At 46.4% G+C, this 25073-nt stretch overlaps 1 protein-coding gene across 1 annotated transcript in view; it reads right to left on the reverse strand.

The window, feature by feature from the left end:
- Positions 1-25073, reverse strand: part of GPR161 (G protein-coupled receptor 161) — a 199587-nt gene that overhangs the window by 67834 nt on the left and 106680 nt on the right. Inside the window, exons 4-5 of the mRNA XM_069636471.1 lie at positions 14717-14821; positions 14223-14339 (exon numbers count right to left, since the gene is read on the reverse strand). Of these exons, the coding sequence (XP_069492572.1) occupies positions 14223-14339; positions 14717-14821 (222 nt within the window). The remainder of the gene's footprint in view (positions 1-14222; positions 14340-14716; positions 14822-25073) is intronic.

The raw sequence follows: 25073 nt of genomic DNA on the forward strand, positions 1-25073 counted from the left end.
AGAGAAAGTGCATCCAGTGATAAACCTGAAGGCTCTCAACGATTTCATCGTCTACCACCATTTCAAAATGGAGGGTATTTACATGCTCAGAGACCTTCTGAGACCCAATGACTGGCTTATGCGTTTGGATCTGAAAGATGCGTACCTCGCGGTACCCATACATCAGGACCACGGAAGCTATCTGAGATTCTCTTGGAATCTTCAAAACTGGGAATTTACGAGTCTGCCCTTCGGTCTTTCTTCAGCTCCTTGGGCTTTCTCCAAACTCCTGAGACCGGTAGTAGACACATTTAAGAGAACAAGGCGTTCGACTGATCATATACCTGGACGATATGATCTTTATTGCTCAGTCTCAAGCACTGGTAGAGCAACAGACCAGGTTAGCCATAGACCTACTGCACAGTCTCGGATTCCTCATAAATTGGGAAAAATCAATCCTTTTTCCGTCCAGAAGCCTAGAGTTTCTAGGGTTTGTGGTAGACACCGAGTTAGCTCAACTTCATCTTCCCACTGCCAAGATTCATTCTACCAAATGGGAGATCCGCAGACTTCTACAGAGAGAAGAGATTTCTCTTCGGGATTTAGCAAGGGTAATAGGACTTCTCTCCTCCTCTATCCAAGCTATCTTTCCCGGACCTCTGCATTATCGAGAGTTACAGAGACTGAAAGGACAACACCTAAGACGCAGTTTCTCTTATTCACAACGGATGACTCTGTCACCGGAAGCAAGAACAGAACTCAACTGGTGGCTTACGCACATGGAGGCCTGGAACGGCCGAGCTATCTTCAGGTCTGCACCAGACATAGTGATAGAGTCAGATGCCAGCCATTCCGGCTGGGGAGCGAGATGCGGTTCAGTAGCCACATGAGGAACTTGGTCCCCTCTAGAACTCGAGATGCATATAAACTGCCTAGAGCCCTTGGCGGGTTCCTTCGCAGTACGCTCCTTCGCCAAAGACAAAGTGAGTTGTTGTATCTTACTGAAAATGGACAATGTCTCTGCAGTAAGATACATCAATCATCTGGGTGGCACCAGATCTCGACCTCTACCGGAATTAGCCAAAGATTTTTGGCATTTCTGTCTACACCACCAGATTTTGGTCACAGAGGAGTATCTGCCAGGCCTTACGAACGTAGTGGCAGACTGGTACTCCCGGAACACGACTGATTACAGCGATTGGAGACTGGACAGAGAAGTCTTCCTCCGAATTCAACAAATATGGGGTCCCATGTCCAAGGACCTGTTTGCCTCTCGCCTGAACACTCAGCTTCCAGTGTTCTTCAGCTGGAATCCGGATCCAGCAGCGACAGCGACGGATGCTTTCCTCCAACATTGGACGGAAGGGGTGCACTATGCCTTTCCCCCCTTCAACATGATTGCGAGGACCCTGGCGAAGGTCCGTCAGGAACAAACGGAATTGGTTCTTATAGCACCAGTCTGGACCTCTCAGACCTGGTATCCAGTTCTTCTGGAACTTTCTTCGGATTTTCCAATCCTTCTACCCCAATTTCCAGATCTCCTGTTGGATCCAGCGGGACATCGTCCCCCTCTACTCCTCCACGGATCTCTGCCCCTGGCAGCCTGGAGGATTTCAGGTCAAGGTGGAGAGTTCCAGGCATGTCCCACATGGCAGTCAGCCTCATCGAAGAAAGTTGGGCTCCTGCCACTCTCAAAAGATACTGTAACTCTTGGAATGCCTGGAGCAACTGGTGTCAAGAAAAAGGACTACATCCAGTTTCAGCACTTATAGAGGAAATTCTGAATTTCTTAGCATCCTTAGCAGAAAGAGGTCTAGCCTACAGAATAGTCAACGCGTACCGTTCTGCCATTTCAGCAGGCCACAATCCTATAGAAGGGATTCCAGCAGGAGAGCACCATCTAATTTACAGGCTACTCAAGGGCATCAGACTTACAGTCCCGCCTCCGTCCCGTTACAGCAAGCTTTGGGACGTTAATAAAGTGCTCAACCTTTTTCTGTCCTGGCCAGATAATAAGGAACTATCCCGCACTGCCCTATCCGGCAAACTCATTACACTGCTCTGCCTCGTCTCCTGCAGGAGAGTTTCTGATGTCAAAGCCTTAGACCTAGCAGGCAGAACCTTTTCCCCCGATGGCATTATATTCCACATACATAGAAGGACTAAGTGCAACCCAAGAGTGATCTCTTATCCTGCCTTCAAGGATCAGCCCAAGCTCTGCTTAGTCAGATGCCTGAAGACTTACGAAGAGGTTACGGCGCCTCTCAGGACTACGCCAGAAGGGCAACTTTTGATAGCCTTCCGCAAACCTCACAAAGCAGTTTCCGCCCCAACTCTAGCACGCTGGGTGCGGTGGACCTTGACCCAAGCAGGAATAGATACCTTGCACTTCGGAGCCCACTCCGTCAGAGGAGCCATGGCTTCCAAGGCCTTCCAAGTCGGGATCCGACTAGACGACATCATGAAAATGGCAGAATGGGCAAGTGAATCTGTGTTTAAGCAATTCTACCTGAAACCGGTAGAACAGCCGGCATCCGTTGTGGTAAGTAAGCTTTAAACTAGCATAATGGGAGCCTCCGGTCTTGACATAGAATAAAGATTTTCCATAATGTCTTACTAGAAAGTCTTAATTCTATTAAAGACATGGAGGCGAGCATTATCCCACCCGGCGAGAAATTTTAACACATCATTCTGAATGGTTATACATATATTGCAAAATGATTGCTTGATTTTGAATACAGTATTGTTCATTAAAGTAACAAAGTATTTCTCTCCCACCCCTATATAGGAACTAGGGTTGTAATATACATGAACTGATTGTGATTTTTTCTCTCTTGACAGCGTCAACAGACAAGTCTGCCTAATACTCTGCATACTTTCGCTTCTATGAGATGGCTTCAGTTTCACACTTTCTACTGGACAGTTTCGCAGCTTCGAAAGAGGAAGTGTCTTCATATCCTGGACTGTTTATGGAGGGATATGCTTACTCATTGGAGGATTTAGTCACATGTTGGTGACATCACGTTGGGCTTTCCTGAGGCTTCCTGGGAAATGGAGTTTTATGTCTTTCAGGACTGTTAATGACATTTGACATGATTACCTGTTTCTGTTTTTCAGTTACATATTTTCCAAGCACTAAAGAAAATATTTTTGCTGCTGAGCCTTTCTTAATTAATTAAATAAAAGAAAGAGAAGCATAATGCTCACCTCCGTGTCTTTAATAGAATTAAGACTTTCTAGTAAGACATTATGGAAAATCTTTATTACCAATGCTTGATACACAAAGGTCTATAACATGGTTTTGACTGTATGCTGGCACAGGAGAAGTGTTATGGTCAAGCTGGCTTGAATAACTTTGTAATCCCTTGCCCGACCCCTACCACATCACTAGCCTGACTCAGTTTTCGTTACATTGTGTGTACAATGGCTCCACCTGTCTGGGGCGGGCGGACAAAGACCCTCTGGGAGCTACACAGCACTGAGTGGCACCCCCTCAATTTATGAACACAAATCTGGATCAATGTTAAGGGTCGAATCTAGTTAACTGATCCGCCGCCAACTACAACAAGCAGGTCACTCACCTTTAGTGTGGCGCAAGTAAGGTAAACCACCCGAGACCATTCGCCAGAAGGTGGTCAGAGAGACTGCAAACTCGAGATTGCAGACTTATTGAAAAACACGCCATATCCACAAACCCATAATCGCGGTCTGTCACTGCCAACACATTGCTCTTCACCATCCTGCGGCTTTTGCACCTGCTCGTCCCCTTTTTTACATCAATGTGCAGCATCTTTTTGAGGACTCCCCCCTCCTCAACCCTTCCCCCCCTTCCATCTGGTCTGCTCCGTGGTTCATCATGAAAAATCCCTTGCAGGGTTGCAGCATCACTGATACCGAAGGCCTGCCACATCAAAACCTGGTGATTTTGTGTTTGTTGGTGGCGGTGGGGGTGGGGGGCTAGACCTTTGGCGGAAATGACCAGGGATTCTACCCCTTGCCCTTACCAATGCCTGACTAACACCTTCTTTTCCTGCCAAAAACAGGCCCTGCTCAGATGAGCAGAATTCCCATCAGTCCACTAAGCACAGAGCCTAAACGTGGTAGAGTGAGCTTTCAGGCATCTTTCAGGTTGCCAGCCAGCATGCTAAGCAAGACAAAGGGTGAGTGGCCCCAAATTTCACATAGCCTTTTCTCTGAATCAAAGGACCATAACCATTAGCTGTTGCTTACTGTAACTGACTGGAGTTTAGACTGCCTAAAATTCCCCCTCATCAACCAACTAACAGATGCTTGTTGTGCTGCACATGAGATCCAATGTATTGATGTGAGGGAAAGAGGGATTGGCGGGGCAGTGCGAGCTACTGAAATGGGACCTGTATGTAAGAGGCCAGTGGTGGGAGTGCAGGGTTGCACGTTGTTGTACATTGACTACATGTTATTCAGTGTGCATGCGTTCTGCATTTAAAGTACAGCAGTCTACAACTGTAGACAGTTGCCCAGGTAGTTGATAGACTATGTATAATACCCATTCCCCCTCTTGCACTGCAGCCCATAGACGACAGCCAAGTCCTCATGCGCAGCATGGCCTCACTTACCTGCTTCTTCATTGCGGCTCTATCGACCGTGGCGGCTCCTCCCGTGCTAGTCTGACGATAGGAAGACGAGGCCAGTATGCGACCCACGGAGGGGCCGCCGTGCATTGAGGATGGATGCTGCTATGATTGTTTTGCAATGGCGCGGCGGAGAACCCCACCCCTGGCTACCCCGAATGCCCTTAAGTGTCCCTGGACACCAGGGTGGCGTGTCTCTGGCTACGTCGTGAGAATGTACTGCAAAAAGTGAGGTCGGTGCATCTTAACACGCCTTACCAGCTCTGCAGTTTCCTCCAGTCCTGGCCATATTATTCCTGCTTTCCTTCTGCCCAGTTTTGGACCCTCCCTTCTCTGCTCTTCTGGCCTTGGGCTTCTGCTTCCTCATTTGGATCTCTTGTTCTTTCCCTTCTTTCAACCCGCTCTTGTCTCCTTATTGCCAGCTCCTTGCTAAATTTGCTGGGTTATTTAGCCCTGTTGCCCACCTGCTGCCATATCCTTTTGGTCCAGTTCCTACCATCCCAGATCAGCATTTTACAACGACTGCGAGGTAGTCCTGCGGCACCTGCCAGCGTTCCAGTATTCTGCAATGCCCTTAGAAAAGAGCTGTGGCACCCCAGTCAGTCCTCAGCACTATTCCTGTGCCACGAAAAAATTTGGAGTGCCATACGTGGCAAAGGAAGCTTGCCCAAGAGCTTTTTGAGTCTCAGTTCTACCAGAACCTACTTGGGGAGACTCTTGTGGTACTTCTACTGCCATCACGGCTGCCACTCCTGAACCACGAGAGCCAAGAAAGACCCCAGGTACTCAACAAAAGTGTGATTTGGTTCTTGACAGATTAAGACGCCTTACTACCGAAATGGATCCAGTTACACAATTGTGGGAAGAACTTCAGGCCCTACGCATGGAGGTGACAACTTTGAAACAAGAAAATATCGCCTTAAGTCAGACCATAGCACAAGGTGTCACAGCTGGTTATACGGGAAATGATCTGTCCCCAAGTGGAACTACATTGGCATCAGATAGCAATGGGAACTGGCACCTTGTTTCAGTGGGGGCGGGGGAGGCATTGTTGGAGATTGCGGGGGACATTGTTGGAGAGGGCAAAGACACTAATTTTGATCATACTGCGTGGTGATAAACACTGTCTCGTGGCGATGCCGAATATTCCATTGGCCACTCTTTGTTCCCTCAGTTCAATGCAGATAGTATCAAAGGGGCCTCCCCGTTATAGTGAGCTCTTGTAAAGCTTATATCATCTCAGATTACGGAGGAACATCCCCACACCGTTCTCAGCCAAAGGGTACACTTGTTAATAAGAGACTCCCTAGATTTGGTCAAGTCACAAGTGCTTTTGCGGACCCTATGGCTTGGCATCGCTGCGATCTCAGGGCTCCGTGACTGGTGTTGTTGGGGGCAAATGTAGATTGTACGTGATCAACCCCTCCACCTAGAATGTTGCCCCAAGGTGTCCATCTCGCCCCCAGTCATCTTGCCCATGCGCAGCCTTTGATGGTGTTTTAGCTGGCCTGGTTTGAGATTGCGGCACGGGTACTGAGATCCACTAGTAACGATGGTCCCTTCGCTGGCTGGAGGACACCGTTACCAATAGAGTAATTTTGAATTGCGCTTGCCAAGGTGCTAAATGGTCTTTCAACTACTGGCTGGGGGACCTTTATGGTGTCATCCATGCTTAGTTGTCGCTCTCCCATCACGCCTCCTCCCCTGTGGCCCTCTAGGATAAACAAACATCTTCTTTATTTCTGCCAGTTTGCTTAAGACAAGGTTGCATTTGCATTTGCACTCCAATTAGCTTCGGCCAGGGCAAAGGTAGGGGCTGGTGTACAGATAAAGTTAACACCTGGTTGATGGCTTTTTACTGTGCGCATGACCTGTCCCTTGACTTTGAGATCTTTGGGATCCCTTGGTAGACATTTCCCTTTCCCTGCAACCTTTTTGGGGGTGAGGGTGGGCCATGCACTACGTTCTGGGTTGCAGCATCTCCATCGCGGATGAGTGCGACAGGATTAACGGCACCGCCTCTCTCCGGGATAGGGGATATTGGGGCTGTGACAGTGCCGGGGACTGCAGCAATATCAGGGGTTATGGGTGTGATACTAGAGAGAAGTTGATCGTGGTCCCCTGAGTTGACCTTCCGAAAGCCAGTCCCTCCTCTGCTGGCATTGCGAATAGTGACATGGCTATTCACACCACTCCTGGCGCTACGGTCTGAGATTAAATTGCCCTCTTCCTTAATTCCAGGGGTTTTACTCCCCATGATGTCCAGGGTGCTTCCAAGAAAGTGGTTAATATCCCCTATGAGCTGGTAAACGTCACCCGTAAGTTTAATAGGGATGCGAGGCTGCACCTTAGTTCTAGCGGGATCAGCATCTAGTGCGAGGGGTAACATCTTCTGTTTCCATCTTCGAATTTTCCTCTTAGGTTGGTTAAACACTGTAATGTATCAGGGGGATGTTAGAGGGGGTGCCGGCCATGGACGCTGTTGCAGTCATAACTGGTGTTGGGAAGGGGGCAGCCCCCCCAGGCACTTTAAAGTAAGGCAAGATGCATTCAAGGCACTGTAATAGACTAGGTGGCAGGGAGATCAGTGAAAGGGCTTTCTAGCCTAGCAGGACCACATGCTAACATCAATTATAGAGTATTCATATGGTGTGGCCCAAGGTGGTGTCAGCATCGCTATTTTGCATAGATATTAATATTCCTAGGCAGAAGAGAAGGCTTGCGCGGTAAGCATGGTAAAGGCAGCATTGCATGCACTAGGCCCAAATCCACGAGGCAACAGAAATCTCCAGTCATGCACAAGCTCCCATGAGGACAATACGCACCTCCACTCACCACGCTGTTTGTCCATTGTTTGTGAAAGTGTTGCGGAGATGTGTCTTTCGCCCACGAGGAATGTGCCCTACAAGGCCGCAATTATAGGCCGGCGCTTGGTGTGCATGTTCTCACCTTGGCCAAAGCATGATCCGGCCCATTCCCGAGTGACCATGAGATATAGCCCATAGAACTGACTAAACCCTAAAATCCCCGAATTCTATGACACCAGGTGCCCTTTGACCGCCATCCCCAAAGTAACAAGTCTTGAAACGTTCAAAGAGGATGGACAGGGTGTTTCGTTGAAGCGACAATCATGTGATTTGTATTGCGAGGTGCTCGGAGGGATACATTATAGTTCAAAACGAGGGCGGAGACCTTGGAGCCGGATGGCGCAGAGGACATGAGTGAAATGTGTGTGTGTGAAGGTTGGAGTGCCCTGGAACCTCTTGTGTGCCTGTTTTGAAGCCTGCCAAGTGCACAGTATGAGTGATAAACAAGGTGTATAGTAGGAGTATAGTTATTTTGTTGTGCAACCTTTGACGTGAGAAGATGAGCCCTGCAGCGCCCACATTATGGAAGACAGACAGACTGGGCTAGAACCAATAAACTGCCATCCCATATGGATAAAGGCAGCACCTGTATAGGGTCCATCCAATCAGGCGTGCAGGTGTTTAACTATATGTATTGCGTCACTTAGGACAATGTTTTGCTTTATACGTTCCTGCTTGTACTCCTCTTTGGCAGAACGTTCTTGGTAGCGGAGTCCTTTGCTGTTGCTCTCATCTGCGCATGAGATTCAATCTGTTATCCTTACAAAATCGACTTGGGCCTTTCTTCCCTAGTGGGTTGTATTCTCCCTGGTGCCAGCGTTCAGGGGCTTGCTTTCAATGGTGTTCTAGGGTGAATAAATAAGGGCAGTGGGGAGTCAATAGGCTGGCAGTTCAGGCAGTAAGGCTGTTCAGAAAGCCCCCCCCCCCTCGATCACAGCACCTCCCCTTCACTGCTGGTGACCTTCTCTACACTTCTGTGCAGGCTCTGCAGAGTGCTGACACATGATGCTCTCTCCCCTTGCGAGCGCCAAAACCCTGCGGGAGCCCAACACCCATGCCCCCCTCAGGCTTCACCCTGGCGGGCCGGCACTGAAGCAAAAGAAGGTGTTGGGGGCGTGGCCCCAGGTGATCCCAGTATGGTGGCCCTCATGGGCCAAAAGCAATGGTGTGCAAAGGTGGGACCGGGAGCCCAACACCTGCACCCTTGGGCCCCGGGCTTCACCCTGGCGTGCCAGGGCCGAAGAAAAAGAAGGTGTTGTGGGCATGGCCCCAGGCGATCCGAGTATGGTGGCCCTCCTGCACTGTAGGGATGACATCTAGATGTATGTGCTTCCCATTGCTTTACGTATGGGTACCCTGTCCTGCTTTTATGACTCTAGCATAGGAGGCCACTGGAGGTATAAAGGCGACATTGGAACTAACTTCTCGACAATTGTGGAAGCCTGCATAGCCAAGCAAGTGACTCAATATATGTTGTTGTACCCAGTTTGTGTGCAAACCAAGATGCCTCGCAGAAGGCCTTTTGGGTTATGTCCACCTGCATAACCCTGGCATACCACCTCAAATGACTATCGCAGATTTATCACTGTTAAAGGGATTTACGTGCATCATGGTAATCCTTTGACAGTTTCACTAAAATGGCTCATTTTGTCCCTTTTCTTCAAGTACCTGCTGCTAGTCAAATGTCCTGGTCTTTTTTCCACAAAGTTTATCATCTTTATGGTCTCCCTAGTAAAATAATTTCTGATCGTGGGCCACAATTCATCTCCCGCTTTTGGAAAGTACTTTGTACTTGTGTTGGCATTAACCGTGCTCTCAGCTCAAGATACCACCCACAGAGCAAAGGTCAAACAGAGGGAGTCAACCAGGCCCTGGAGCAGTATCTACGTTGCTACGCCAATGCTGTGCAATACCACTGGGCATCCTTGCTGGATATGGCAGAGGTGGCATATAGCAAAGCATGCCACTCTTCCACTGGGTAAATGTTAAATGTTAACTGTTAAAGGGATTTGTACCGCGCACCGTCACCAACGGAGTTGGTCCCCAGGCGCTCTGGCAGATCTGCAAATGAGAAGATGGGTTGGGTTAGTAGGTGAAGCGGGTGTAGGATAGTGAGAGCAGTGGTGTTCTGTTGGCAGCTTCAACTCGGTATACACTGGGTGCTGAGCTTTGGTGCGAGTATTGGATCGTTGTCAGTCCTCGTGTGCTGTTGGTGTTGCGGTGTTGTTAAGTGCGTGCGGGTTGTTGTGCGAGAGATGGTTGTGTGAGATTTTTGAGTGAGATCAGTCTGCAGAAAAGCTGAGTTTTTTTGTTAGTCGGAAGTTGGAACAGAAGTTCCCAAGTCTGTCCGAGTGTGGCACTCGCCAATCCTCCCCGTTTCATCGGGGTGGGCAAAAGGCTAGGCCTGGCAGGGTTTAGTTTGAGTGGGGCGCTCCCTGTGCTGTTCTAACGTGCTTTGTAAGTGTTCTGATTGCTCCTCATCGTTCTATTCTAGCCATTTCTGTTGGTGTTCTGATGCTGAAGGTAGGTAGATGTGGGTTGGGTGTCTATTCTCCTTCTTGGGTGCTGGGCTTGTATATTTTTAACGCGGGTGTGATATGTTCTCTTCTTGGTACCTTGAGGAGGAGTCTGGCTGCTGCATTTTGTATGTGTTGTAGTTTTTTTTAGAAGTCGTTCAGGCATGCCCAGGTATAGGCTATTGGCGTAGCCTACTTTGGACATGATCAGAGCGATGATGGTAAGTGATTTGTTGGCGAATGACAGGAAGGGTAGGATCTTTTTTGATGCTCGCAAGAGGAAGAAACATTTCTTGAGTAGAGAGTTTACTTGTGGCTCTAGAGTGAGGTTGTTATCCATCAGGATACCTAGGTTTTTTACAGTTGATGATGGTTCTGGTGTGGTGCCGAGTTCTCTTGGCCAGGGGATGTAGCTGATGTCTCCTCCCTTTTTTGAAACAATCATAATCTCTGTTTTGCCTGGGTTGATTTTGAAATGGTTGAGGTTCATCCAGTTGAATATCTCACAAAGGCAATTCTCTAGAGTCGTGTTTTCTTCTCGGGTGTCTTGTATGTTGAAGATTATTTGAGTATCATCGGCGTAGTTGTAGCATGTGAGGCCGTGTTTCTTGGTGAGTTTGATTAATAGGTACATGTAGATGTTGAATAGAAGCGGCGAACAGGATGATCCTTGTGGTACTCCGCACGTGGAGTCTCTGGGTTTGGATTTTAAAGGTTTCATCCATACGGTTTCGGTTCTGTTTGTTCCATCCACATTTGTTACCACTTCAGCAGGTCATACCTGGCTCAGTACCATCAGTTGATGCTCGAATGTCTGAAGTACAATCTACATCCTGATTGGTGATCCAAGCACTACAGGAAGCATTGGACAAGAAACGACCCTGAATCAGGTCTCCAGTTGGGTCAGCGAGTGTCGCTTTCTTCAAAGAAACTACCTTTACAGATTCTGTCCTTGAAACTTGCCCCTCGTTTCCTTGTGCCGTTCCGTATTTCTCTCACTGTGTGTCGCTGGTGGCTTTTCAGTTGGATCTGCCCTGTTCTTGGCATATCCACCCTGTTTTCCATGTCTCTTTTGAAGCCCTTTGTATCAGACCCCCATGTTCACCTTGCCTCTAAGCCGCCCCTTGTTTTGCGCGATGGTCAACCCAAGCACGAGGTCCAAGCGATCTGTGACTCTCAGGTTTCTTTTTGGGTGGAATGGGTGTGTTATGCTCTGTGTGATCTCTCTTGGGAACCTGCTTCTCATGTTCATGCTCCTCATTTAGTTTGGAGTTTTTTGTTGTTGTTTCCCTTGGAAGTCTGGTGCCCCCATGGGTGGAGGGTGTTAGGCCTGCCACGTGCATAAAGTCCTCGCCGCTCGTAGAATGGCCTCACTTACCTGCTTTTTTATGGTAGCTCTATCGACAGTGGTGGCTCCTCCCATGTTATTCCAGCGAGGTGCGGAGTCACCATGCCTGGCTACCTGTAAGGCCATTGAGCATCCCTGGATACCATGGCGGCGTGCATCATGATACAACGTGATAATGTGCTACAAAAGCAGAACAGTGTTGGAGGTCGGGGCGTCTTAACGCTCCTTACCAACTCTGCAGTTTCCTCCAGCCCTGGCCATATTATTCCAGAGTTCCGGCTTTCCTTCTGCCCCTCCTGGGACCCAGACTTCTCTGCTGTTCTGGCCTTGGCCTTTCTGTTCTGCTCTGCTCTCTCATTTGGATCTCTTGCCCTTCTTTTAACCCGCTGTGGTCTCCTTGTTGCCTGAACTTACTGCATTCCACTTGTTGCCTGCTCCTAGCTAGATTTGCTGGGTTCTTTATCCCTTTTGGTCCAGTTCCTACCATCTCGGATCAACATCTTACAATGACCGTGCAGTATCCCTGCGGTGCCTGCCAGCATTCTGCAACACCCGTAAGAAAGACCTGCAGCAGCCTTGTCAGTGCTCAACACTGTTCCTGTGCCACGAAAATAACAGGGTGCATTAACATGGAATAGGACGCTCACCCAAGAGGTCTCAATTCCTCCAGAACCTACTTGGAGAGCTTCTTGTGTTACTTACACTGCACAACCATCATGGCTGCTGCTCCTGAACCACGAGAGCCTATAGAAACTCTAGATACACAACGAAAGTGTAATTTGGCTCTTGACCGGTCCCACGAAAACAATGCAATGGCACTGACATAGCAGTCATCACTGCCTGAAAACAATGCTCTGCATGATTTTTATAATGTTTCACAGTAGTCATCTCTGCTAGTGATTGAATGGTCACCCAATTCTAATTACTAATCACATGCAATGTAATGCTCTTTATTTCCATGTTTGCAGACTATGGTCTTCTAAAGGGCCTTCCACTTCACAGAGCTTTGAAGCCATAGAAATGGCAGTAGACGCTTTACAAATATCAAATATCCTAACATAACTAAAGGATGCTACTCAGCAAAATGTGGCTTGTTGCAAATCATTTTCACATGTGTTGGTGCCACTTAACTAGACAACATTATGGAAAAAAAGAAGAGATGCTGTACTCCATAAACGAGGCAACTGGATCCTTTGGTAAGGATTCAAGGTTTTACTGCAGATACAATGGTAGTCCAACTACCCTTGGTGGTTAAATAAGAAATAGCCAGTCAATGGAAACAGGCTGCAACACCTTTGACCAGCAAATGGCTGCAAAGAATGTGACGGAAAATGGCATTTTATAGTGGGGGGTGGGGAGGGTGGCTGGGGAATGGGAGCCCCTACCCACACAAATTACAAGTTAGTTATTTATTACCTGAAAACCTTGGCTAGACTACTTGTCTAGAGAAAACTGGGAACTTTTCCTGCCTACTACAGCCAACTGTTCTACCAGTGTCGCTCTACAGGGGAGAAAAAGGAATGAGGAATGTATTTGCCTGACTGGATGTCAAGATTCTGCCTCTCTTTTTCATGAATTCAAAAAAATGAAAATTGATAAAGCTATGGTGCACCGAAGGTCTTGGAAAGGATTGAGATGTTTTGAAACAAACTGGATATAGATGGAAGTAAAAGTATTCCTTGAGTAATGCATGTTAAGAAAACATTGTATTGCATGAACAAAGATTCATTCTGGGAAGACCCCCTTTCGATTGCAGTGAGCACCAAAGGTAGAATAAAAGAAAAAGCAATCACCCTAGCAAGGATAAACCTGGTGGAAGCTGCCAAAGTCCTAAAATTAGGTCCCGATTATCTGGCGTGTAAGGCAGATTTTGGCCAAGAAGACTATTTAGATTACTTGAGCGCCCACCCCCTCTTGCGCGAGACATTTTTGTCAGTTTTGGGCTAGGGACTTTGCAGATTGCTACCTTCACAAGATCTTGGAAAGTTGGAGGGGATGGTATCTGCCCTATTTGTAACCAAGGAGAGGAAACCATTGCCCATTTTCTATGTGTGTGTGAAAGGCTGAAATCTGAGAGAAAAAGATACTTTAAACCATTGTTGAAGAGAGAGGGTATTTGATCGATGGCGAATGCTTTGGAATTTTGCAAAGGCACTCTTAGCCCTTATTCTGTGTTGTGCGTAGCTTGTTGCATCCATCGAGCTTGGCTGCGAAGGTGAAAAATTGTGCTTAGGTACCCTGGAAATGTAGACGATGTTTAACCCGCCTGTGAAGAATCATCACAATGTTATGAACCTTGTTTTGTGGATAGGGCTGCAAGAATACTCTCTACTTCTTTTTTAGCCCTTTGTAGCTTTTTATCTGTTAACTGAATTAGGTTGAGTAATTTGATAATGCACAAATGCAAGTAAGTATGATAATCCGTTTTAAGGAATATGAATTACAATTGCTTACTCTTTTATTGAATGTATTTTAATACTCTTTTGTCGTAACATAATTTTTAAAGTGGTCTACGAAGAAACATGGTTTATAGGGTCTGGTTTAAGATTTGCTCAGTGAATTAGTAAAGAGCATATTTCTGTTGTAACATATGCACAGACAAGTGTGATCCCCAGTAATTAAATGATCTAGGACTGGCTCTGCCTGTATGCCAAAGAGCACTTAGGAGAGGACATTTGGAAGGTTTACACATTCCTAAACACGCTAGATCTTAGGAAACTTCAGACATTTGTGTTGTACAAGCTGCTCTTTATTTGTGAGCCAGTGGAGTGAATAAGACTCCTTTGCACCAATTGTGGATTCATTTAAAAAATGATGTGTCTCTTAACCAAGAAGTGCAAAAGGACGTCTCACATCACAGCTTGTGAATATAAAGTATACAACTAAATAAATTAAAACGCACCTTTAAGTTGCTCAACCTCATCCTCAAAGGTCACTGAACTTCTCCTCCGGTTGGGGTAAACATAGTCTGCTTGCTGCGTACTATCTGAACAATCTTCAAGCAGCATCACATCAGTGCCTGAAAGCAAACATATATTTGATCAAATCAAATGGTGCAAAAAGGAAAGGGAAAACTGAATGGGTATATCAGAGGAAGAAACACTAAATTATTAATTGGAGCTACAGGGAGGAATACATCAGAAAGAAACTGTACATCTTCTGAAAAACATGCAATCTAAGTTTCTTTAATTATTTTGAATATATCTTAAGTGATGGAAATCGTAAATTAACAACTCTACTTAAAACTGGAGGTGTATGAATCAATGTCTTATTAAATCAATAGAGGTCTGTAAAGCAGTACACTGAGAAAACGTTTAAGAGTTCCAATATTACATTCCTAAACATACCAACATGCACAAGCATCTTTAAACGGTCTTTTCAATAAAATGAGATTACCCGACTCCTGTGAGCAACTGAAACCAGTGTCCCCAGTGCTACTACTGTAGCCGACAGGCTGTGAACCTGCCATGATAGCCGTGAGATGTGGCGACAATCCCAAATCTGTAAAACAAAGAATTGCCCACTTATTTCACCTCGAAAAGGAGTAAAGACATTTCATCATGCAGGCAGCGGCTAACATTCAATAGAGTACGTTTCAAGATGTCATGAGATCCCGTAGAGAGGATCCCACACATGAGGAACACACAATGCAGTTGGCAATAACCAGATTAAAACAGGTTAAATAAAGATTTGAATGTCTTATATCCCAGACAGCAAGCAAACCTTGGATGTGCTGCGATAGACTATAGTAGAGCAAATTACTTCCTTTCACTAATGTCCTTTCTGAATTACTTATCTTTTGAAAACTCCTGGTGCAGAACGGAACTGAACATTTTTTAACATGTGTGGGTGAGGCTTAAAACCATTTTATACGCAGCATCCATCATGCCGCTGGCACTGGATACGACATAGTATAGTATGGGTAAATATATGGAGCTAAACAGTGCCCCATACCTTAGACCCAGTGGATTTCACAAAATGACATGAAGAGCACAACAGGGTACAAGTACACACAGGGCCTCATTACGAGGTTGGAGGAATGGGTTTACTGGCACCGTTAATGGTGCCAGTAAACCCATTCCTCCCTATTACGAGGTTCCCTTGCGGGACCCGCACAGAACGTCTGGTCAGACCAGACGTTCTTAGCGGGTTCTGCAAGGGGACCAAGGAGCTAATAACGGGCCTGTTATTAACGGGCCCGTTATTAGCTCCATCCCCATTCCCATTGAGCCCTATGGGGGCTCGAATGGGGATTGGTTTTGTGAATGAGGAACTGCCGGGTCCTCCCAGGTTGGAATGACCCGGTAATTCCCCATTCACAGAACCCGGACACGATTTTGGAGACAGCCATGGTGCTAATAGCACCATGGCTACCTCCAAAGTCGTAATGAGGCCCACAGTATTCCAGTCAACAAAGGGGTGGGGCGCAGGGCAATTAGGCATCTATGGGAGGAGCCGGTTTACATTAGAAAGAACACAACTAGTGCTAAGCAATTTGTTCTTCTACTGGATCTTTTGTAGAATCCTCATCTTTTAGATTCCTCATCTTTTGAAAGTATATCAATGCAGATCATAACTCAGGTTGGTCGGCAACAGGTTGCAAAGAATGAATACCCTAAACGTGAAAGTTCTGCAAGACAGACCATGCAAAGAAAAGCTTATGCCAAATCTTGCCCCATGATGGAGGGGGCAAAGTCTCCCGCAGATGAAGCAAATACTGCCGCCAGAGATGGCACCAATCTTGGCAGGAAGGATAGCAAAGGTATGATTATCATTAGTGTTTACACACAGACACCGATTGGTATTATGATGGAGTCAGACTCCGCGATTGTGGCCACGCAGAAGTGAATTCTTAGATCCATCTGCACTGTGCAGCAAAGACTCAACTGAGCCTGGAACAGAAGCCACTGGAGCGGCCGACTGGAAAATTGTCAGCAGTGATTGCCAGGAAATGTCCAGGTCAGCCGGGAATGAGGTCTTCGATGAGAGCAGGACCTTCAAGAACTTCCCTAGTACAGGGACTGGATTTTCCATGCGTTAGTGCTTGGACCATAATAAATGCTCTTTGCATCAAGAGGGGATTTAAAGTAGATGCACTCCTGCAGCAGGATGTCTTGCATCTTTTACCAATGGACCTGACGTGGGACGACTCCAAGCTGCAATGTCACTGTGGTGGAGACTTGCATAGAAGCATGGGTGGGGTAGAGACACTCTTACGTCACCATCGTTAGTGAGTGCAATAAGCACTTTACCAAAACTCTTGCAGACACCCTAGGTACAAACTCCATATCAAGGGTCACAAGCACCCGTGTGATCATTTATACATAAGCAAAAAGGCAGAGCCTAAGGAAATCCAAGGAGGACATCTACATCTTAAAGACTGTTTAAAAATACAAATTTTCAGAGTGGAGTCAGTTGCATGCAAAAAATGCAAGTAAACGGCGGGGGCCCATGCAGCTTTATTATAGATTGCCTATCATCACATGCAGCACAAGTGAGGCAATGAGACCACCGTCTGAAGGCACACCGTGATCCAAAATAAGACAGATGGGCCTCTCAAATCTTTAAGGTGAGGGCTTTCTAAAGCCTAAACTGGCACTGAAATCTCGAAATGGACGGAGCCTTGTGATGACCTGAGGCACTAATTGGATGCCTCAAAATTCTTGGAGTGTGCCAATCAGTAGCCTCATATCTCTAAAACAAGGTGTGTGGCACTACATACGGCTTACATCTATTCCATTTACTAAGAAGGGTTTGTTAGGCTGTTGGAGCGAGGTGGTAGGCTCAAAAGTGAGGAGTGTGTGGCTACTGTGCCGGGATGTTTCAGACAGTATTATCTGTGACAGAGGTTGACAGCTCAGAGGAGGGTATTGTGGAGGTGCAGGTTGACCTGCTTGCTGTGTGTGTGGCGAGCCCATTTAGGTGTTCGGGTCAGATGGGTGAAGGGTGCTGCTGCTAGCAGCAGCAAATATTGTTAGATGGACCAAGATCAGGGAGGACAAGGCAGATGCATCAGGGAGTCCATACCCAGATTGATGATGCAGAGTGAGGGCAATGGCTGTGTGAAACCTTTTTAAAATTCTGGCTGAACTGGCTGACTGGGTAGGGTTCATAGTGGAGCAGGTGGTGGTGTGAGAAACCTGAAAGTGTCTCACATATTAGTCCCCGGGGATCTGTCATCCAGGTGGCCAGGACACGGCCATCGCTATTGGATCCAGTTCCTGGGGTGGACCACTGAGGGAGGATCACCTGGACGGGGGGTCCTTGGGGAGTGAAAGTGGGTCACCAATGGGTGAGATGCGGTATCCCCCTCCTTCTACCTTTTCCCCATCCTGACCCATAGGATATGCAAACATTCTACCCTCCCACCCCCCTTACCGACACAAACACTTTCACACATCACGAAAGACGACAGACAAATACCAAAGCCATTTACCCAATATTTTCCAACGCCAGGGTCAGACAAAGTCAGGCAATTGACCAGCATCACACACACCCAGTGGCCCTTTTCGCTCCCCACAGGGATAAAAATTGGAGCACGAGAGCACAATACGAGCAAGGCAGACCGCACAACGAGAGAGCTAACTCAGCATGGCAGTTCAAGAGGAGGAGAAAGACGGCGCGAACCTGAGAGGGTGACAAGGCGTGAAGTGACCTTGCACTTTCCAAGCCAGGCTCGTGAAACCTTCACACAAGGAATCATAAGACTGCGAACAATAGCCAGCGTGTGTTGCTGCAGATGTCAAAGGTACATGTGGCCCTCCTCTGCTGATAACCAAGCCGAGGGGAGGCGCTTGCCACCGTGGTACCGGTCTTGACTCCAGAGACAAGAAAAAGCCAAGCGGTTCATCCCAGCCAGTGAGTCGAGGGGAGAGCTGATAAGAAACCAAACTGTTTGAACAAAAGTAGCAAAACGGCTAATTGAAAAAAGTACAAAGAACTGTTTGTTTGATACGAGAGGGGAAAACCAGCTACAGAGGAGTTAGGCACCATGTGGGTGTTCACTTGAGAAATTCTGGGCGATTAACCTATGGTTGAAACTACCGTTACCAGAAGGCTTTGGGAATGGCACAAGAAGAGGGTCAAAGTGGTCATAGAGGGGTCTAGTAAAATCCTCCATACAGTCGAAAGTCTTTGACTGACAAATGTAGATAAAGCTAAGGGAAGTGAATACTGCATCGTAAGAACTGTGTGAAATACAAAGGTTGTCAAGAGTGAACCCGACAGAGGGATACCGATGAACAGGGGGCAAAGTCTGAAGTTCCAATGTATAGTGTGTTGATGAGAATGAACCCGGCAGAGGGTTGTCCACAGTGAACGGTTTAAAAAGACATTAAGATTTGTGGATGGCACAAAGGAGATTGTGTTAAACGCCGTAGAGAACCTGACAGAGGGAGGCTGATATTTGGGAGGGATCTGAGCCCGGAAGAGGGGGATCCAAGGGTGAAAAGGCATCGCCGAACGTGCAAGCAGAAAGGAACTTTTATTATTTTGGAACACATAAAATCCTCAAAGGCAAGAGACTTTTAGTAGAAAAGAGACTTACCCGAAGGCTCTGATAGTTGAAAGCGGAAGTGTTAGCTCGTGCAGGGAAAGCCTGAGCGTGTGCTGTGCTCCGGAGTCTCGCCTTGTCCCGTGCTCAAAACATGGGGAAGGGAGACCCCGACTACCAAATCCAGACTTATTATTTGTGAACACTTCTTTCTTTCCTGTGAACTCTATCCCACACTCTGTATTTAGCCTAAGGATTGGCAATAGGTTTTTCTTAGTATAAGCCCTTTTATTTGACAAGACTCCACCAGGACAGCCTTATTATTATTTGATGGCGTTAGCTTCCTCCCATCTTAGGTTTAGATTAGGCATTTTACCAACCCGCATATACAGTTTTATAAACACCCTTGAACTGTTATCACTTGTGTCTGTCTTTACTGGTGCCACCATGTGTTCCTTACATATGGTGTCAGGGTAGGACATGATTCAACAAAATTGAAACCCATGCTAATATTTATGGTACCACCGGAAGGGGAAAATAAAATAGTTGTTCTCCTAGATTCTGATTTCATATCCACAGTGGAAGAGGTGCTGTGGTCTCAGTTGTGTATTCCACCAAGTCAACAAGATCTATTCTTTAAAACACACGTGTTATTAGATACACTTCCTCTCTCACATTACACCATACAGCCTTGGGACCGAATAATCCTCAAGGTACGACTGTTTTTTTCTTTTATTGAACCTAGTGCTCTGAATCTCCCTGCATCCGAACCCTTTGTTTTTGGGACCCAAACTTCATCCGTTGCGGGACCCTCTGGGTTAATAACACATTTTCCCCAACATACTCTTTTGACAGACTCAGATTAGGAGTATTTTGAAACCTTATCTGACGGAATCGAGAGCGGTTTCTTTTCAAATTCAGATACCACAGTAGGCACCCTTACACGACCAGAAGAAATGGCCGACTTAGCCAACGTCATTGCCCAATTAGCGGCCAATTAAATACAGGAAGAAAATCGGCTCCAAGAAAATTTAACAAAGTTAATTAAATTACAAACCAGGCCATTACTACCACAGGGCGTACTTCAGCCATATCTTGAAGATGAGGATTTAGGAATTTCTTTTCTAAATTTTGTACGCCTGGCCAATCAACTACAATGGGAAGAAAACCTGAAAAGATGCTATTTGGGACCCTTATTTAAAGGCGAACTCCAAACTTCCTTTCAACTAGTTAACATTACACAGGGAGCCGCTTTTCTACCGATCACAGAAGGGTTACTAAAAAGAGTGGGGCAGGCCTGTAATTTTTACCGACAAAAATTACAAGCGATAAAATTAAACCCAAGGGAAACCCCTTTAGAACTAGGCAAACACATTAAAAACACAATGGCCCTATGGATTAATAAGTCCTTAGAAGAACTAACAGAAATGAATATCTTAGAATAATTCACAAATTCTTTACCTCCCGTCTAGCAAAAATGTGTCCTCCAGTTAAAATCGGCCTACTCTAGCCACGGCCACTGAGACTGCACAGAACCATTCGGATGCAGCTAAACACTTCCATTTGGCCCATCAATGGGAAGAACAGAAAGACCATAAGTCCATCCATCGAATTCAACCTCAATGAGTAGATAAACAAGGGGGACTACAGAGGATCAAAGAAGGAATATCACAGGAGAGAATAGAAAGTAGGAAAATTGACCCAAAGGCTAAGGATGAAAGTAGAAAGGAGGAGTTAAGAGGAAGTAGACCACCTCTTTTGATCTGCGTTTCTCGTAGAGAAACAGGACATCTAGCTAGACACTGTCCAAACAATATAAAAGACGAACCATTGGAAATAGGCTGTTTGAAGGGCAAAGAATGGAAAGAACCTGAGGAAGAGCTAGAAACTTTCAGCATCTGCCTGTGTCAAACTCCTGTTGAGTTTACCTATGAAAAGGCTTGGGTGAATGGGAGGCAAGTGATCGCTGATCCACTCAGGTAGTAAGCAAACCGCTATACGGGCTGATTTAGTTACCACAAAAGATCTAGACAACTCAACCCTAGTTAGAGTGACATGTGTACATGGAGAATGAAGTATATCCCAAAATACCAGTACACATTGAGATCCGAGTCGAGTCCTGCGAGATATCTGCTATAATTCCTGGACTCCCCAAAGAAGTCATTCTGGGTGCGAGATTTCCCCAACTTCTCTACTCTCTTACAAGAACCTCCACCCCCCTTCAGAGATTTTCTACACCAAAGATCATGGCAAACCGACGACTATTCTGAAAACTCCCCAATATGGAACTGGGAAAACATTGAACCCAAAGCAGACATTAAACCCCAATTCATGGGCTATTTTAAAGAGACAAAATGAACCCATTCCACCCCTACCTACTCCGACCATAACCAATCAGCGTAATATGCAAGAGTTCCTGGATAACTCTCGTCTCTGGTTTTACCAACCAGAAACCTGGACAAAGTACAGGCATTTCCACCTTGCGTAGGGGAAGGCTATGTGATAAACCTGAAGGTGTCTCCCTTACTAGTGCCCAGGGATCTGTCATCCAGATGGCCAGGACACGGCCATCGCTATTGGATCCAGTTCCTGGGGATGACCAGTGAGGGAGTATCACCTTGAAAGTGGGACACCAACAGGTGAGACGCGGCATCCCCCTTCTTGTACCTTTTTTCCGCATCCTACCCCGTAGGATGGGCAAACATTTTACCCGCCCTTTTCCAACACAAACACCTTCACACATCACGAAAGACGACGGACAAAGACCAAAGTCGGGTAATCGACCACTCAATCACTTGAAAAACTCTGGGCAATTATCCCCATTCCTTATCTGGAGGTGCCTCTGCATTGGACAAGGGAACACCAGCATGTTTTCTAGTAGTTGTAAGTATTACAGAGTCAGGCGTTACGTGGCCCCGAATGTAAAGGCGGTCAGAAGGTGCAGGCTTAAACATCTTCTTTACCTGAATTTTTTCAGTTTGGTTCTGAATCTTTGGTTCTGAATTTGGAAGTGTTCAGCTGCTCTTTTAAGCAAGGTATTAAAAAGAAGCTGGTTGTCTACATGAAATGAGTCGACGGGCAGATCTGTGCGGTCAGGGTCTGGAAAGATAATATCTGGCTCATCTGCCTCATCACAAGTGGGAGTACTTGGCCACATACCATGATCGGTATTCACCTGCCATGTACCCTGCTCTTCACCTGCCTGGTCTCAGTGACAATAAAAATCATCCTGAAATATATCAGATGTTTGTTCAGTAACATCAATTAATGATTTAGTAGGTGGTTGCCCCCTCTTCTAAAAGAAGTTTATTTTGTTGAATTGGATATCTTTCCATCAAAGTGACAAACTCTTCCAGTTTGTCCATAGTAATTTCAAACTATTAATTTGTCCATGTAACTGTTCTAGGCGTATCTGAGGGAAAACACAATTTCTTCTGGGTCTATAGACTTTCGCTTACTTTGGAGGGACTGGGACAATGGGCCTCATTAAGAGGTTGGAGGTAGCCATGGCGCTATTAGCGCCATGGCTGCCTCCAAACTCGTTCCGACTCCGCCCTGGTGAATGGAGCAATTACCTGTCCATTCCAAGGTTGGCGGGACCGGTAATTCCCCATTCACCAGGGCCCTTCCCCATTCCCATTTGAGCCCTGAGAGGGCTCAATGGGAATGGGGAAGGTGCTAATAACGGTACCGCAAATTGCGGTACCGTTATTAGCTCCAGAGTCCCTTTGCGGGTCCCGTCCTTAACACCTGGAAAAACCAGGCGTTAAGGGAGGGCCCGCAAAGGGAACTCGTACTAGGGCGGTAAGGGATTACCGATGCCGGTAATCCCTTAACGCCCGCCTCGTAATGAGGCCCAATGTCTAAGTTGCCTTAGTGTAACTTGAGGTAGTTACTGGTGCCTTTGTGTGTTTTTACCCCCCATGTTCGGAGTGGGAATGGTGTTTCGGTGGCCGCTTTGATGGCATGGAGACGGTAACCGCTGAGATTTTAGGCACGGCAACATGTGAATCGAATGCAACGGTTCGATAGAGGTTCGATAGATTGGCGAATGTTTGAACTAAACTGATGTCCCCGTATGAGCATTCTTTGACGATACCGTTAAAGGTTGGCTTGGGGTTGTGTGCTTTTGTGTATGCACTTGTGTGTCCCTGTTGCCAGACGACTTACCCGTTGCAGAGCTTTCGGCTTGCCTAGTAGGGCTGTGGAGGGACACGCAGGAGTCTACTGGCTCCCCCTGTATGTCTTCGGCAGCAACGCTAAGCCAGCATGATGTGTATGCCAGACACCGATTGGTAAGCCTCTCTTTTAGCGTCTCTTTTAGCATCTTAGGATGAAAGAGTTTGCAGGACGCGCAACGCTGGACCAAGTGATCTTGAGGAAGCCAATTATTTCACACTCCATGAGTCTTTCCAGGGACATTTTATATTACAGGAAGGACTGAATTTAAAGGGCACCTTTCCATTGTTAAAATTAAAATTTTGCGGCAGCCAGACAAATGTAGAAATAAAATAAAGTGAAAAGAAGCATTCTCTAGGTGAAATATTACAATGTTGAAACTCCTACTCTCCCGACTGCAAGGGCTGAACCCCGCAGCCAGCCGTCGAGAAGTAAAACTTTGATGAGGTCCTCGAATGGTAGCAATGAATCGTTCGCCGGAACTAGTGTCGAAGAAGCGTCCGTCGAAAGTCACGAGGAGATAATTTTACAAAATAGCAAATATTAATGTAGCAAAGCTACAAACTCTGCATGAAGCGACCGGCCACTAAGACGGAAAAAAACTATCTGAGAGATTTCGACATGTGAAGGATCCTGGGTACATTGCATTTTATACAAAAGATAGCATTACTAAAACGCCCAGTCAACATCTCTTTTCGAACATCAAAAACAAGATGCAATACTCCAAACCTATCACTAGATGTCAGCCAATGCATAGCATGTGATTCTATTCAGCTCCGCAAGCCTCAGAAGTGCTTATATTGAAATACTGTCATATATTGGTGCAGCGAGCATGGAAATGTATGGGCACAGCCAGCGTGAACAGGATTTTTTTTACTGTGCGCAAAAGGCATCATGACAATGAGTTGGTGAAATGATCCTATGCACAGTTGGTGACTTGCATCTATTGGATTCTTTTCGTGAGTTACCCAACACAACCAATTGAAAACTGTCATTTCCCCCAATTTTTCAAGAAAAAGGTGTGCTGTAAAATGCACAATTTTAAGCCATTATTTTACAAATGTTCTTTTGGGGTTGGGGGAGGAGCCCCCCAATGCCTCTTGATTGGTTCAGGATCCCACGCTATGCTCCATCACACTGACATAATTGGGGGAAATATATGTACGCCCCTCCAATTAAACAATTCACCAGCCGCCAATGGGATGTACAGCCAGAAACTGAAAACTAAACAATTCTACGGGGGCAAAGTGAGACTACTGCAACCATTGCTAAAGAACCAAGGGAGCAGTTTCCGCCTTTCCCCCTGTAATCAGCACCTTTATGTGACATGTCATCTGTTAACAGCCTGTCTTTGACTATCATTTGAAACTGAGGTAAGAGTGATATCTTTTCTGTTAAACTAAATCGTTTTGACAGGCTATTATTTAAAGCTGAGCTGGAAGTGATATGATACAATCTGATAGGTTATTTATAACGCGCTTAATACCCAAAGGTTTCGAAGCGCGGACCAGGGGATCGAACCTGTGTTGCTCCGTGTCGTCTAGCTTCCAAGGCGAGCATGTTGCCGCTGAGCTATCCTCCTGTGACATAGTGATGCCTCTTCTGCCAAATACCATCTCTAACTACATCAGGGCTTTAGGTGGGGGTGGAGTGACCTAAAACCTTTATCGAGCCAGGGCTCTGCTGCACTGCGGAGGACTAGCCAGTGTTAAGTTGCGCTGTGCCATCACTTGACCATACAAAGAGCAGATGCCTATGGAGTTTGACTCCAAAAACAGTGAAAACATAAAAATCCAAATCGCGGAAAAACACATGAGTGAGAAAGAGGTCCCACTCACTCTGGAGTTAAAATTAAAAAAGCCCTAAGACTAGCAAAAGAGCTGGGGGGCCTCTAAAGTGGGAGGATTTTAGTACAGAAATGAAAATTCTCCCTAACAGGCCGGGTCTCCTAAAACCGTGATCGAGCTGGGGTTCTGCCGCACTGCCGGGGACAAGCCAGTGCAACTATGCACTGTGTTATCACTTAGTGGTGGATTCTGTTTGTTTCATTCATAGACTGCTTGACACAAAGCCCATAACCGG

Source organism: Ambystoma mexicanum, chromosome 7p (assembly GCF_040938575.1).
Source record: "Ambystoma mexicanum isolate Mex_15411 chromosome 7p, UKY_AmexF1_1, whole genome shotgun sequence".
Taxonomy (NCBI): domain Eukaryota; kingdom Metazoa; phylum Chordata; class Amphibia; order Caudata; family Ambystomatidae; genus Ambystoma; species Ambystoma mexicanum.